Consider the following 16,098-nt stretch of genomic DNA (forward strand, 5'->3'; position numbering starts at 1 on the left):
TTCACTCCCTCTGTGCTGCAGTGGCAGTGTGGAAAGGGAAAAGGAACTGGGAGAGAAGGGTGGGAGATCTGAGATCCCCACTCTCCAGCCAGGATTGGTGGAGCTCTGCCTTCTCTGTCTGTTCATCCAATAGACCACGTTCCCATCAATCAGTTTCAGTAGATGGAACAACCATAGCACAACACTGTATCCTGTGACAGCAGGCTCCCCTAGAGAGAGAGCTCCAGGGACCCTGTCTATGATGGAGTGCCCAGGGGCCACTCGTGGCTATATTCGGTCTTCCATTGAGTATTACCAGAAATGGAAGTCTGGGTCTTGTGTGGTCCACACAGTCCAGCCTTCTGCAGTGGTGTCCTTATTCTTGGGGGCAGTCAGGAGGGCATTCTAATTCTCTTCATGGGTCTGACCATCTGTCTGTTCTCAGTGCTCTCCTGCCATATCTCTAAATAAGTTGATAAATACCCACTAATCTGTGTGTCTAGTATTGTGCCAAGTTCTAGGAGGTATCAGGAAGTCCATTTAATGAGACTTGAGATCTGGGGGAAGTTATTTGATTGAACCCCCACCCCCTTTTCTTTCTAAACCCACATGGGGTGCCCACAATTGTGGTAATCATATTTATAATCCTTAACTCCTAGCGGACTCCACCAGTGGTCCGTGCATGGCTTGCTTTAATTTTCTTCATGGGTGCATTTATTTATTTATGCATAACGTAATAAGCCGTTGCTATGCGCCCAACCCACGAACCAGCCCCATTAATAGTACAGACGTCTGCTGTGTGTGCTTCCCCCACCCGGCTCCCTTCCTCCTTACCCACTTTGATGGAACCACTAACCTGAATTTTGGTCATTATTGCTTTGCTGTTTTTGAAAAGCTTTATCTTTCTCTCTCGTATGTACATATGAATGAATATATACATGTACATATATACATATATATATATATATTCCTACATAAGATATTTAATTTTAGTTGTTCTCTACCCCTATAAAAACGGTATTACATTGTACATTTTAGTTGTTTTTTTTTTCTTTTTTTGACCCTCATGAAAATGTTATTATATTGTATACAGTCTTCTAGGATTTGCTTGTTTTCTTCAACATTATATGACTAAGATTCATCCCTGTTACTGAGTGTAAGTCTAGTTACGTTTTCATTGGGGCAAAGCATTCCGTCCTATGAATAGACCCCAATGTCTTTCTCCATTCTCCTTTAGATGGGCATTTGGTCATTCCTAGTACCTTGCTATTACAAGAAAACCTCTCTATGCCTCAATTTCCTCCTCTTAAAACTGGAGAATAGCAATGGGAGCTACGTTATAAGTGTGTTGGGAAGATGGAAGGAGTTCACAGGTGTGAAGTGCTTTAGTACAGGGCCTGGCTCAGTAGTATATGGTGGGTCAGTGTCTTCATTTGCTTTTGCTCACGCTGTCATGATGGATACCATAGACTGGATGGCTTAAACAGTAGAAACTTATTTCCTCACAGTTTGGGGGGCTAGAAGTCTAAGATCAAGGTGTCAGTAGTGGTTGTTTCTTCTGAGGGTCTCTCTCTTTTGCTTGTAGATGGCGGTCTTCTTTGGCTGTCTTCCCGTGGTCTTTGCTCTGCGTCTCTGTGTCTTACTTTCCTCTTCCTGTGGGGACAGCAGGCATTAGGCTAGGCCTCACCCATTGGGCCTCATTTTATTATCTTTACTTCCTTTGGAGACAGGCCCTGTCTCCAAAGCCAGTCACATTCTGAGGTACTGGGGGTTAGGACTTCAACATACGAATTTGGTGGGGGTGGGGACACAACCCCATAAAAGTTAGTAAGCATAATCCATTATGAGCACCATTATCTTCCTTCCCCACATTGTCCTCCCAATTCCTAAGCCCTAACTCCCCTCCTGACTAATTCCTGAGTCTGTTAGAGGTAGGAGAAGGAAGAAGAGCTAGGGGATATCATTTTCATCTTACATAAAGGGAATAGTTGAGTGAGGCCTTGCAGCATGCATGATGGCTGACTGACCCCAGATTGCCACTTAGTCTAAGTTCTGTTACAGGCACGCCACGCCGAGGCAGTCCACTCTGGGCTGCTGTATCTCATACCCCAAAAGGCGCTTCCGCAAGTAGCTGGGCCACCAGAGCAGACAGCATCTTTCACGGGTTGAAAACATTTTGTTCTGACATTAGGGAGCTGACCTGAGGCAGCTTCCTGACAACCATGACTCTGTTCTGCTCTTCTGTGGCCTCTGAGCACTGAGGAGGAAGTCAGGAGCAGCCCTGATGGGATTTGGACTCTGAAACCAAGGATCAGTCTCCCCCCTACCTGTCTCCCCTCTCACCAGTCCCTCTCTCCACATCAGACGGTGAGAATAGGATGGAATACCCTGGGTTTGGTCAGGCTGTGGGCAGCTGTCTTTACTGGGGCTGGAAGTGGGTCATAAGGGAAGATCCTGGGAGAACAAAGGATTTTGGCGGGCGTTGGGGGTGGGTGTCTAGAGACCCTCCCCCAACTCTCGTTACGTTACGTGTTCTTTTCTCTACATGCTCAGATACTCTGAGAGGGGGCTTCGTAGAAGGTAGAAAAATTCACTGTAATCATCCCTAATAGCTGAATGCGTCCTTCTAGTTAAGGATTCCTGCAGTGTAGAGATAAGGAGGCTATATAACACGAAAGTTCTCCCCTCCCACTCCACAGAGGCAATTGCTGCTAACAGTTCAGTACATTCATCATTTGACCTTGTCTTTGACTTTTAAAAACTTTTAGCTTCATGCTTAATAAAGGAATATATTCATTTGTCACAAAGCTCCAACTGTACATGTCTCTCAGATCCAAAGTCAAGGTTTCCCCTATCCCAGCCTCTCCTCCCCAACCCTGTCCCTCTGCCTAGTTTGCTAAATATCCTCCCAGTCCTTGCATTATGCATTTTACATACACCTAAAAGCACAAATACTCATCAGTCCTTTTTCTTCTACAAAAAGGATCATGCTTTGTACAATGTAGATTTGCTCAGGTTTTTTTTTTTTAAGATTTGTTGATTTGAGAGTGAGAGAGAGAACAAGTGAGAGCAGGGGCAGTGGGAAAGAGAGAGAGTCTTAAGCTGACTCTGCACTCAACATGGAGCCTGACATGGGGCTCGACCTCACAACCCTGAGATCATGACCTGAGCCGAAACCAAGAGTCGGGCACTCAGTGATTGCACCACCCAGGCGCCCCTAGATTTGCTCAGTTTTACCGATAAATGGTTGTACCTACCTTTTTTGTAAATGGTTGCACCTCCCTTTTTTGTAAATGGTTGCATAGTTTGTCCTCCACAGTATTTTTTGATGACTTTCCCACTAATGGACAGTTTACTTTTTTGTTGTTGTGTACTTTTTGTTATTACAAATGACTTTGCATTGAGCATCATTACACATACGGTTCTGGGTGTGAATACAAGCATTGCTGTTAATATAAATTCATAAAAGTGAGTCAAAGTGAATGGGTATTTAAAAATTTGGGTAAATATTGACCAGTTATTCTCCCAAATGAATGCACCTTGTTTTTCCCTCCCATTTGTATATCTTAGGGTCTCTACCATATTAGGTCGTACAAATTTACCTTAATTAAATTTATTTAAAGTTTTAAAATTTCCCAACTTCTTATTGTTGGAATTTTTGTAGCAAAGAGTTGAAATGATAGTATGGTGAACAACAACATGTGCCCTTCAGCTAGATGTAACAACTAAACATTTCTCCATATTCTGTTTCTATCACAATCTCTTCTTTTCCAAAACAGAGTCACAGACATCCTGACACTTCAGTTCGAAAGACTTGCTGCAGCCCCCAAGAATAAAGATAAAGAAGGGCTCTTGTACAACCACAATACTGTGATTGCACTCAAGAAAATTATCAACAATCCTATAATACTGTCTACTTTATCTGATAATCAGTTTATATTGAAATTTCTCCCAATCGGTCCAAGAATGGCTTTAATTTTTTCTTTTTTTTGTAATCAGGATTCAGTCAGGTTTCAAGATTGCTTTTGACTGGTCTATTTAGTGTTTGTTTGTTTATTTTTTTAAAATCTGCAAATGGTCCCCCGCCTTCTTTTTGCATGGCACTGATATCCTGACGAATCCGGGCCAGTCTTTTTACAGACTCTTCCACGTTCTGGATTTGCCAGGCTGTCTGCTTATGGCACATTGTTGTTTTTAATGGCAGATTGCTATTCTGTTCCATGAGTATCTTGTGGTTTATTTTAGGTCGTGGGTATTCCTTTCGCAGCTCCTCTAACAAGTGGCATTTAGTGGCAAGGAGTTTGTGGCACCCATAGCCCACAGTGCAAGTCTGTGGTCAGTTAATGAAGACAAAGTGTTCCAAAGCCAGACTCAAGTGGCAGGAACATTACCCAAGGCCTCAGTTAAGAGTGGGTCACCTCCTTTCCCCTTCCCTTTCCCCTCTACGGGAGATAGATTCTTGTTTTGGTCCATTCAGCTGCCATAACAAAATACCATGAGCTGAGTAGCTTCTACAATGGATAAGTATTTCTCATGGTTCTGGAGGCTGGAAGTCTGAGTGGTTGGGTGAGGGCCCTCTTCTGGACTGCAGGCTTCTTGCTAGGTCCTCACGGGGTAGAAGGGGTGAGGGAGCTCTCTGGGCCCTCTTACAGGGGCCCTGATCCCATTCACAGGGGATCCCCCCTCATGACCTGATCACATCCTAAAGCCCCACCTCCTAAGACCATCACATCGGGGCATGAATTTAGGGGAAGAGACACAACATTCAGACTGTCAGCAATGATCTTGTCTGATTCTCTGACTTCTTTTGGGATTCTGCAATGTGGGGCTGAGCTTAGACCAGGGTCTGCCCTCTGTAACCACCTCTTCCTAATTCTGTACCTCATCATCAGCCGTGGATTCTTCTGGTAAGGCCAAATCTCTTGCTGTGTAGCATGGGCTCCGAGGTTGTGAGCTCCCTGGACTTTTTCCGTGCCCCTCCCTCATACAGTTATGTTATTCTCACGTTGGCTCAGCCTTCCCTCCTCATCTCCTGGAGCCCAAGCTAATCCTCTCCCATGCCCCCAGTCCCAGCCCGTGCCTGCTATAGGCCCTCTCACTGTCCAGTGCCTCCTGCTTGTCCTGCTTCTCTGGCTTCTCCCTCTCCACTGGCTCTTTCCCTCACCCCAACAATATGTTCCAGTCTGTCCCATTCTTCACAGTTATTTCTCTGTGGTTACTAACCTGGGGTTATGATTTCCATCTCTCTCCACCCACACTCTCTTGTTGAAAGGACCATGGTCCAGGGATCTGCGAAGTGGAGTGCATAGATGTTCTCAGGAGGCTTAAAGGAAATACTAGCACTTCTCTGCATCCAGAGTTTCATCTTCTTATTTTTCCATGCCAGTGTTTTATAATGTACATGTCTAGATCAAAACATACCATTACACATGTATATCATTTGCCTTGCAACTTTCCGGCCTCCCTAAGATGTAGCCCCACATTCCCACTGAGGTAGGCGTTCCTCTGCCAGGCTAGCAGACTGGCCTCAAACTCAGCATGAGCCTAGCTGCTTTTCTTAGTCTCCTTCAATCTGCTTCCTTGACTATAGGCCCCAACATAAGAGGAAGCCCCAACATCCTACTAACCATCTAGGCCCTTGGTCCTAGGGTCACCTTTGGCTTCTTTCTTCCTCCTGTCCAATCAGTCAGTCTTGGTGAATCAGCTCCCTTACCTTCTCTCACAGCTACCCACCCTCCCTTCTCTTGCTCCCTCCATCTTGAGTTTGATTTAGACATTCCTGTTGTGGGTCCCCTGTGAGCTAGAGAGCATGACAGGGTGGGGGTGGGTGGGGAGGGGCAGAGGGAGAGAGAGAATCCCAAGCAGACTCCCTGCTGAGCATGGAGCCTGATGCAGGGTTGGATCTCATGACCCTGAGATCATGACCTGAGCTGAAATCAAGAGTCAGATACACAACCAGCTGAGCCACCCAGGCGCCCCTCTCCCTCACTTTTAGAGAAAACTCAAACCAGATCCCATGCTTGATCTGTAGGTTTTTCTGTGATCATTTGCTACACTGACCTCATCCCTTTATCCATTCGCCTCCTTGACTAGACTACGCACTCTCGTAGGGTGGGGACTGTGTGTTCATCATGGCTGTATATCCAGAGCCAGGAACATTCTCTGCCACCCAGTAGTATCTCAGTAAGTGTTTTTTTTTTCTACTAACTGGTTGATAGTAAGAATAGGACTGTCATGGGTAAGAAGAGGAGAGTGGTATTGACATACCTTTGAGAAATAAAAAAGTCTCAGGGAAAACTCACCTAGAGATGGGCCCAAAGAATGAATCACATTGGGAAGCTAAAATTTATCTTGGTCATCATCTGACAAATACATCGATGTGTGACTTTGGGCTATGGAACAGGTCCAAACTCCACCATCTCTTGCTGGGGGCTCTTGCTAACACAGGATGATGAAGTAAAAACAACTCCTGCTTTTGACCCAGAGAGGCCTGACATTAAGTCTTATTGGCTGGAGGGATGCCCGGGTGGCTCAGTAGGTTAAGTGTCTGCCTTCAGCTCAGGTCATGATCCTGGAGTCGTAGGATCGAGCCCCACATCGGGTTCCCTGCTCAGCAGGGAGTCTGCTTCTCCCTCTCCTGTTGCCCCTCCCCCTGCTCCTTGTCTCTCTCACTCACTCTCTCTCTGTCAAATAAATAAAATCTTAGAAAACCAGTCTTAGCTGGAATTGAAATTTTGCCTTTACTGCTTATTGGCTGGATTAATGCCATCTTCCTCTTCGGCACTAATGTTGCGTACGTGCCGTGTGCCAGCGCTGGGCCAAGAACCCTACATGCCATACCTCACCCAATTTCACCGCAACTTGATGCGATCGGCATCATTATCATTATCATTCCCATTTTACAAATGAGCCAGGTGAAGCTCAGCAAGACTAAGGGATTGGCCCCAAAGTACAGTGCAACCAAATGATGGAGCTGTAGTTTCAGTCTTAGCAGCCTGACTCTAGGCTGCACATACTCGTTTGGAAGTCATCAGTATCCACATGGCCTTTAGAGCCAGGACCCTGGGTAAGATGATCTAGTGAGTGAGAGTAGCTCTAAAAGAGAGCCAAGGACTTGGTTCTGGGCCCCTCCAATATGAGGCACAGAAGGAAGATGCAGTAAAGGGGGTTGCAAAGGGGAGTCATTGAGGCAGGGGAAGAACAGAGAGGGGTATTCTGGAAGCCTAGTGCAGAAAGTGTTTCAAGGACGAGAGAACGATCACCTGCAGGACCAGTATGTTGTTGACTGCACGAGGTGCCGAAGATCTTCTTGACACCCTGGCATGGGGGTGAAGAAGGGGTGGCTATTTAAAGTTTGTACAAAGAATTCACCTGGGCAAGGGTGAAGTGGGGCAAGAGTTTTTCTCTCTTCTGATGAGAGAAATTGTAGTTGATTTGTTTTCTCCCCCTCAAATGGAATAGGACACCTTATCACCATGGAGGAGGATGGGGGGAGGTTTGAGGAAAGTTGGATAGGTTGTGAAATAGTTGCCCAGGAGAGAGGGGAGCGAATGCATCTGGGAATGTAGATGGATGATAGGGTAGCATTAGGGGCTGGCTCCCAACTGGTAGTCATGAATTTAAAGGGTCAACCGCATAGCTTCGTATTTTTCTCTGGCAGATTTTACCAGCATTGTGGCTTTGCAAGGCAAGTAGCATGTGGGGGAGAGAGTGTTGGGAGAGCTGAGAATATGGTGAAGGGATTGATAAGCAAGTGTGGAACTGAGGACTGCTGGCCAGTCAGGGGCAGTAAAAAGGTGGTGGGATCAGTGGACCGGAGGTGCCAGTGAGGTTGGAAGGTGGATAGGAGGCGGGTGAGTTGGCTAGGTAGGAGGTGGCGGTTGAGAACACATGGGTTTTGACATGGGAGTGTTGCAAAAAAATGGCAAGGGAGGCAGGAGGCACGGTCTTCGAGGAGGAAGGGGAATGCCTGGGGAGAGGGTCTGTAGGTGACTGCAGCGGGAAAAGTGGTGGGTGGCAAAGGCCAAGGGAATGAGATTGAAATCAGGGGAGTGGTGAGGAAGGAAGCAGAGAGAATGATCGTGAAAGCACCAATGAAGAAGCAGCAGGAGAGAGCAAGCAGGCAGGACCCCTCCTGGCCCCCATGGCACAAGGCAACATGGCAGGCAAACCACCCAGCACTGGAGGGGGCTGTTGGGAGGGCAGCGTTCTCAGAGGGAGAGGGAACCGGGTTTTTGTTAAAGCGAGAAGGTGAAGGGACTGCTCAGAGGACAGTGAGGATACAGGGGATTTTGCTAAAGAAGAGTCTGTGGATTCCAGAGGGTCGGCTGCCGGAGTTTCTAGAATTGAGGGAAGGTGGCTGATGAGGTCAGATTGTGGTAGGAGGGGATTAGAATTCAGGTGTTACATGGTGACCTGGGAGTTTGGGGCTTTTTTTTTTAAGGTTTTATTGATTTATTGATTTGTTTTATTGATTTGTTTTTTTATTGCAAGTTCACACACAAGTGGCCGGGTTGGGGGGGGTGCGTTGCAGAGGAGGAGGAGAGGGAAAGAATCCAAGCAGGCTCCATGCTGATCATGGAGTCCAACTCAGGGCCCAATCCAACAATCCCGAGATCACAACCTGAGCCAAAACCAAGAGTTGGGTGCTTAACCGACTGAGCCACCCAGGTGCCCCAGTGTTTGGGGCTTCTTATAGTGACTTAGATGACCAGGGATGGAGGGCATGATGGGATTGCTTGTCTCCATGGCAGAGTGTGGTGGTGTGGCTGGCAGGGTTGCTCACTGGGAGAAAGGGAGTCACGCTCTGATCATGGACAGAGTCCATGCCCCTCATGTTTTATGCAGTCTGAGCCCAGAGGCCTGCTGGGGTTTATCAGTCTGCTCTTTGGATTTAAAAAATAAAATAAAATAAAGATGTTGGGGGCGCCTGGGTGGCTCAGTGGGTTAAAACCTCTGCCTTTGACTCAGGTCATGATCTCAGGGTCTTGGGATCGAGCCCCGCATCGGGCTCTCTGCTTGGCGGAGAGCCTGCTTCCTCCCTCTCTCTCTGCCTGCCTCTCTGCCTACTTGTGATTTCTGTCTGTCAAATAAATAAATAAAATCTTTAAAAGAAAGAAAGAAAGAAAGAAAGAAAAAAGAAAGAAGGAAGGAAGGAAGGAGGGAAGGAAGGAAGGAAGAAAGGAAGAAAGAAAGAAAGATAGATAGATAGATGGATGTTGACTTGGTTGTGAGAAGGAAGCTAATGACCTGTGTGGTTTCAAACACTGTTAGTGATTTTTGGCTTTTACTTGCGGTGATATAGGACTTTTGGTCTAAAGCGTCCAGAATCTTCCATCTAAAAAGGCACCAGGATAGGTATGTTGGAGTAGCATTCCAGTTGTGAGTTCTGTAGAGCAGAAATGAATCAGCAAAGCAGAACTTCTGCTGAGGGAAGTATAGCACTTTCCAGATCGTGTTTGTGAAATGGGGAAGAGAAGATGGGGGAGGCTCTGTGAGAAAGTTTTGGGGAACTCAGGACAGATCCAGTGTTCAGTAAAGAAAACTACCCATTTTCTTCAGTGCTGAATGTCCTTTAATGCCATCCTTGCCCAGTCTCTTCTTTTTTTTTTTTTTAAGATTTTATTTATTTGAGAGACAGAGTGTACTCGAGTTGGGGGAAGGGTAGAGGGAGAGAGAATTTGAAACAGACTCCATGCTTAGCACAGAGCCTACCATGGGGCTCGATCCCACTACCCTGAGATCATGACCTGAGCTGAATGAAACCCATACTCGTACACTCACCTGACTGAGCCACCCAGGCGCCCTGCCCTGTTTCTTCTTTGGATGTCATTTCACAGCATTGTGCCTCAGTTTCCTTATCTGTCAAATGGGAATGACCATTGTTCTTGCTACACAGAGACTTGTAATAGTTAAGTGAGATAGTGCATGTAAAATTATGTAACCCCACGCATGGCACATAAGTATTTAGTAAGTATTATGAAATGACGAGGGGTCATTTTCTTGTTCCCATTCTACTCCCTTCTTCCTGCCACTTGGGTGTTTTTTTCTTATGCTGCCCCTTTCTCTTTCATCTCCTCCCTCCCTTCCACTCCCTGTTGCCCTCCCTTGCCACACACACATATCCTCCTTTGCCTCTATCCTCTTTCTCCTCTCTGGCCGGAGCTGTCGCCAGTGCCCACACCTCGTTTTATACTCTCCGTGGCCTTCTGAGGTGGGGAACTCTTGGAATAGGGGGTGAGGTGGCCCTCTGAGGAAGGAAAATGTTTCTGGAGGCCACTGTCTCCAGGGTGCCTACAGAGCCTCGGCGGGCTAGTGACAAGAGCCTTGGGGGCTGAGAGGCCTGTGTGGTCGGCCAGGCCTGGCCATGGCATGATGTGGGCTCACAGTGGGATCACAGTGGGCCAGCGCAGGCCACGGAGGTGAAGAGCATGTGAACAGGGAGGGGCTGGGCCCAGTTCCCATGTGGAGGGTTACCACACATCCACTGATCACAGCGGTGTCAGGCTTTTTGAGTAGAGGAGGGAGCGGGGCAGGAGTAGTGCAGTGTGCTGGATGATCCTGTAAACTCTAGAGCCAGACTGCCTGGGGATAGGATCGTGGCTCTGTTACCACATGAGCTGGGTAGACTTGGTCAGCAAACCTTTCTGTGCCTCAGTTTCTCATATCTGGAGATGACTGGAACAGCATAGTTGTTATGAGGACTGGGTGACTTGATAGTGAAGAAAGTGCTTACTTGTTCTAGGCACATGAGTATTGTACGCATGTTTGTTATATTAAAAATTAAAAATTGAGATACCTAGATAGCCCAGTCAGTTAAGAATCTGCCTTCGGCGCAGGTCATAATCCCAGAGTCCTGGGATCGAGCCCCACATCAGGCTTCTTGCTCAGTGGGGAGCCTGCTTCTCCCTCTGCCTGCCGCCGCTCCCCCTGCTTGCACTTTCTCTCTGACAAATGAATAAAATTAAAAAAAAAAAAAGGATCGACCTATAAAAGTTAAAAAAAATTACAATAATCTGAGAGCAGTGTAACCGTTTTCATTTTACTGGTGCCGGAAGAGGCGGAGAGGTGACGTGGCTTGCCAGAGTGAGTCCACCAGGCTATTAAGGGCATAATGAAATCTAGAAGCACAGACTTGATGGCTTCCCAAATTGGGGCTCGTAGCCGCAGTCCTGAACTGCCTCCGGGGACATGCAGGTGAAGGGTGCGATTCCAGGAGGCCAGGAGGGCTGGAAGGGAGGGAAAAGCAAGTGGGCACTGGGAGTTCAGAGGGGATACAGCAGCTCGAGTCCAGGAAGCAAACAGAGATCCTGCTTGAGGACATGGCTGGCTCCGTCCTGGGGTACAGCTGCCTGGCTCCCCAGACCTATTCCAGGGAGAGGTCAAATCCCTTAGATAGGAACTTGTCCCCCTTGCCTGTTTTCTGGGTTACCGCAGTCAAGCCCGTTTGACCGCTTTCCTCATCTGTCAAAGGAGGAGAGGGATACTTGGCCTGCCTACCTCATGGGGTTTTCGAGAGGCGTCAGTGGCTCATGGATCTGGAAATAGTTGAAAAAGCATGAAGCAGTCTCCAATTCCAGAAGGGAGGGCGAGCCCAGATCCTCTTACTGCCAGGCTCCAACGCAGACCTCCGAGGCCTCCAGAGCTCATGCTAGTGATGTCCATTATCAGGCCTTTTCTAGCAATTCCAGCACAGTCCACAGAGCCCCGTAGAACCTCATCTCTTTTTTGGAGATTTCACATCCCTCTGTGAGCATAAAATAGTAGTTGGGCCTCGTCTGGATCCGCGGGAAATTTTCCTTCTGCGTGGGCTTTTATTTTCAAGGGCCAGAGCCAGCGTCTCTGTTCAGGGTCCACAGTCATCCCAGCCCCCATTCTGGGCGCTCTGCCATCTTTTGGTTCCAGCCCTTGGCACAAGGCAGGCTTGGGCTGTCATTAGCACACAGTCTGGGTTCTGTGCTTGCCTTGTAGGGAACAGGGAGGCAGCTGACCCTTCCCCCAGGGTGTCCTTGTCTCTCTGGGCTTCCCTTTAGAGGCGTGTGTGTGTGTGTGTGTGTGTGTGTGTGTGTGTGTATTGTGGGCTGTGGAAGCCCCAGCGGCCAGGCCTTGTGCCAGCTGCTGAAGTTTTTTTTTCCCCTCCTCTAGAATTGAGTTAGCCATCCAGCTGTTTCCATTCCTTTGCCCTCTGCCAAACTCTGTAGTGGTCCCTGTGCCAGGTGGAAACCGTGCTCTGCTTCGAGAACCTGGAGCTTCCATTTTGAGAGAGGTGGAAAGCAGCAGTGAGCGAGCCCGCCCGTCCCAGGGAGGGAGTGAGGGTGGGGATGCTCTCTCTGGCAAGCCATTGTCAGAATCGGCCCAGCTGCTTGGTCTTCACCCAAAAGGAGGGCTAACTCTGGACTGACCCCAGATATCCAGTGGGGAAACTCTTTATGCTTGGATCTAGACCAGGCCAGACCTAGCAATTACTTTTTTTTTTTAACCCGGAAAATGGGAGTAAGAAATCCTATTCCACACATTCTTCATGTCAGCCAAGGAATAAGCTTTTAAACTGTTTGCTGCCTCCTCCCCAGGAGCAAGGAGGGACTTCAGGTTGTGTTTGTTTGAGTATATCCCACAGAGTACTGAGTGTTACGTGAACAAAAAGGCATAGGCTCACTAAGGTTGGGAAACACTAGGTAGACCATGGTAAGCCGGTTTTGTAGTTGCAGAGACGACCCAGATCCTCACTCTACCACGAGGATACACGGTGGCTCTCCAGGGTACCTGATCTGTGTGACATTTCTTCTGTTGTAACCAGCTTTCTTCGTGGAACATTCTGCAAGCACCATCTCTGCCAAATATGTTTTGAAAGATGCCAGCCTAGGTCCTAAGTGTCCATCCCTTCCATTCTTTTTTTTCCCTCATGGTGAAGGGAAGTGAGCCCCTGACTCACTGGGCGGGGGGTCATGATGCGGGTCCCAGAGAGCAAGGGCGTTCAACTTGAGAAGCTATTGACGTGAGTGCTTCCTGCTCTGAAACACCTCTCCTCCTCCTGTCCCTCCAGCTCCCCTTCGAATTGGAGATTTACTACATTCAGCATGTTATGCTCTACGTGGTGCCCATCTACCTGCTTTGGAAAGGAGGTAAGGCCAGCAAACCACACCTTCGTGTCCCTGTCACACCTCGCCGCTCCCTTCTGTTTGGGGGAATCGCAGTGTATTGGGTGCCTACCAGGATCTTGGGCTGCTGCCTGGCTGGGTGTCTGCAGGATGTCTTCTGCTATACGCCAGGGGCTGGGAGATGGGCACGGATAAGGCCTGCAAAGAGTCCTGGGGGGCTTTTCAGAACCATCCTTTGTGGGCGAGCACACTGCCGCTGATTGTGTGTCCTAGGGTCTAGGCCTTGGGCTCGTTGTCTGTGGTGGTGTTGGGCTTACAGGGAGCCTCCCTGTACCCACACACTTTGTCGCTCGCTCATGCTGTGCCTTCCCCCTGCCTCAGTGTGCAGCATAGAGTAGGAGAGACGGAAGCCCCCTGACCTCCTCAAGAGAGGGACTGTATGCCCTTGCTCATTATACCCATCCTGTCAGAAGCAAAGAAGATATTGAGAGCGGCAAGAAATTCAGGGACTGTGGGGTTATAGGATGGAGAGAAGCAGGTAAGAGAACAGGGATTACCTTGTAAAATAAACCATTGACCTTGATTTCGTCACAAGGGAGAGACCGCCAACTTGGTTGAGACAGTCTAGGAAAGTTGACTGAACTCTTTGTGACCTCACAGTGACGCTTAAAGTATCCCTTCCCTCCTCTATCATGTGGTAGATGAAAGGGGAGTTCCCATCCCTTCTAGAAGAGTTGTGAGAGCCCTCCCTCTCAGGGCTCTAACCTTCCTCAAAGGCCTATACCTGGAAGGCATCCCCTTTTAGTCTCAGCTACTAGCCTCTCTGTGTTAGTTGCTGGGACTTTCAGGGAGTCCAGACCACCCCCACCTCAATTCAAGCAGCAAGGGCTTCATTTCTACACATTAAAAATGACAGCTACACGGGCCCTTGGGGCCACTGGAGGACAGTTTGGATGGAAGTCCTGCTTCCTCTAACTCAGGAATCCTGGCAAATCTCGAGAACTTCTGGCCTAAGCTAGCCTCAAGGACCAGCCAGCCTCAAGACACACACTGGAGAATGGGCACAGTTGCTCCCCTTGGAGTCTCCTGCTGTTGGAGAGGCTGGCCCCCTGTGCCCTGGTTTCTGTCAGCGTCTTGGGATATGTCTTCTTTGAGGCTGTTTTTATGCTGTGCAGCCACTTGGGGTCTCACCAAGTCAGCACTTCCTTTTAATTTGCTCTCAATGCACTATTCCCCCATGTAAACTCTAAGGAATGTCTCAGTAGCCAGGAGCCCTGGGCCATTTTTCAGGTCTGTCTCCTGTGGCGCAGGAAACAGCTTCCTAATAATATTTGAGTCTGAGGGTTACATTCATTCTGACTAGAACCAGGCAGGCAGCTGTCTCAGAGCCCCAGAACCACCTCCCCTTTCTGGGGCCTGTGAGTCAAGTTCTGGCCAAAGGTGCTCTGAGGTGCCCACAACAATCTGTTAGGTAGCTGAGCTGACTATTTTGACCTGGCAAATACCAAGTAGGCATCCCCACTACCCCCGGCACCCCCCCACAAAAAAACCCCACAGTCTGGGAAGCTGCAGCTTCTAGAAGTGATAGATGCCAATGCAGCCTTCTGTTGGATCTGTTGTTGCACTGTTTGGGGGGAACCGAGCAGAGGAAGTAGGGATTCCAAGGCCTCATTCCAATTTATTTCTCACTAACTGTTAGTGATTCTTTCCTCTCTCCTCTGCTGCCTCTAAAAACTCTAACAGTAATTATAACCACGGTGAACACCAACTTTTTGAGTGTTTCCTGTGTGTGAGATGCTCTGCTAGACCCGTTTTGTGTGTTCTCTCATCATAATCAGCCCTGGTGGAAAATGCCCCTTCTATAGAGAAGAAAACTGGGGATCAGAAATGCTAGGTATCTTGCTCCCGGCCTTAAGTAGCAGAGCCAGGATTCAAAGCCTGGCCTAGATTCCTTCTCAGATGAGCACTTTCCCCCCACACACCTTGTTGTCCTAAAAGGCAGGTGTCTGTTTCCTAATTACATCCGGTCAGGGGGTCTCCCCTCCAGCCAGCTGCCCCCACAGCGTATTCGTTGAACACCTACTACGTGCCCAGCATTTGCACTAGGGAATCAGAGACGCCCCGGTGCAGAGTGTTCCTGTCTAGGGGGGAAGAGAGCGTTGTATTTTTACTACATCAGGGTTAAGTGCAACAGAGGGCACTGGGGGAACATAATCCGATTTATTCCTCACCATTTCTGGGCTCTTGTGACGCCTCTGCTTCCTTTCTGGCTCTTTGCTGTCATCTGCTGTTCGCTTGGGGGAAATTATGCGCACTTCGAGAAAAGGCTAGGTTTCCTAAGGCTGACTTCACCTTTGCTCCTGAGCCTTGGACCTGGGCCTTGCAGAGGGCAAATCCTTCTGGAGTGAGCAGGGACAAGAAGATTCCCTATCAATCAAAACAGCTGAGGGGTTGGAGGATTCACTTTCCTAGAAGTCGTGTAATTTTCCAGAAATAACCGAGTTCCAAGTGTCTATCCAAGGCAAGACAGCTGTCCTGCAGATACCGCCCACGGCCAGGAGCCCTGTTTTCCTGAAAGCCAAGGTCCCGCTGCTTTCTGTGGCTTGGGGGTAGCTGGCTGGTGCTCAGTGGGATCCCGTCCCTCCTTCACTTCTGTGGTCCTTTGGCACCGCTGTAGGAAACAGGACATCCTTTCTCCCCCACTGTTCTATTCTTCCTCCAGCCTGCCTCTTGATTTCTGTTTCCTTTTCTCCCAGTGCCTTACCTTTGGCTCTCTGGAGCTACAGTTGATCAGGAACAATGTGCAGCTTAGGAATGTAGTCCCCTCCCCACGGCACAGCCCTAATACCCATGCACAACTTTGGACTCCCCCCAGACTTAAATCCTTAATAGCCTCCTCTTGACCAAGAAGCCTTACTGGTAAGAGAAACTGTCTCTTAGCACCTAGTTTCTATGTCACATGTATTAGGTACTATATTCCTACAACAAAATAAGCTGGAGAAAAGAAAATGTTTTGAAGAAA

The 16,098-nt window shown here is 48.4% G+C and overlaps 1 protein-coding gene across 1 annotated transcript in view; it reads left to right on the forward strand.

Moving 5' to 3' along the window:
• Positions 1 to 16,098, forward strand: part of TMEM164 (transmembrane protein 164) — a 163,815-nt gene that overhangs the window by 116,009 nt on the left and 31,708 nt on the right. Inside the window, exon 5 of the mRNA XM_080794884.1 lies at positions 13,022 to 13,100. Coding sequence (XP_080651010.1) covers positions 13,022 to 13,100 — 79 coding nt within the window. The remainder of the gene's footprint in view (positions 1 to 13,021; positions 13,101 to 16,098) is intronic.

This window comes from Martes martes, assembly GCF_963455335.1.
Source record: "Martes martes genome assembly, chromosome: X".
NCBI lineage: Eukaryota > Metazoa > Chordata > Mammalia > Carnivora > Mustelidae > Martes > Martes martes.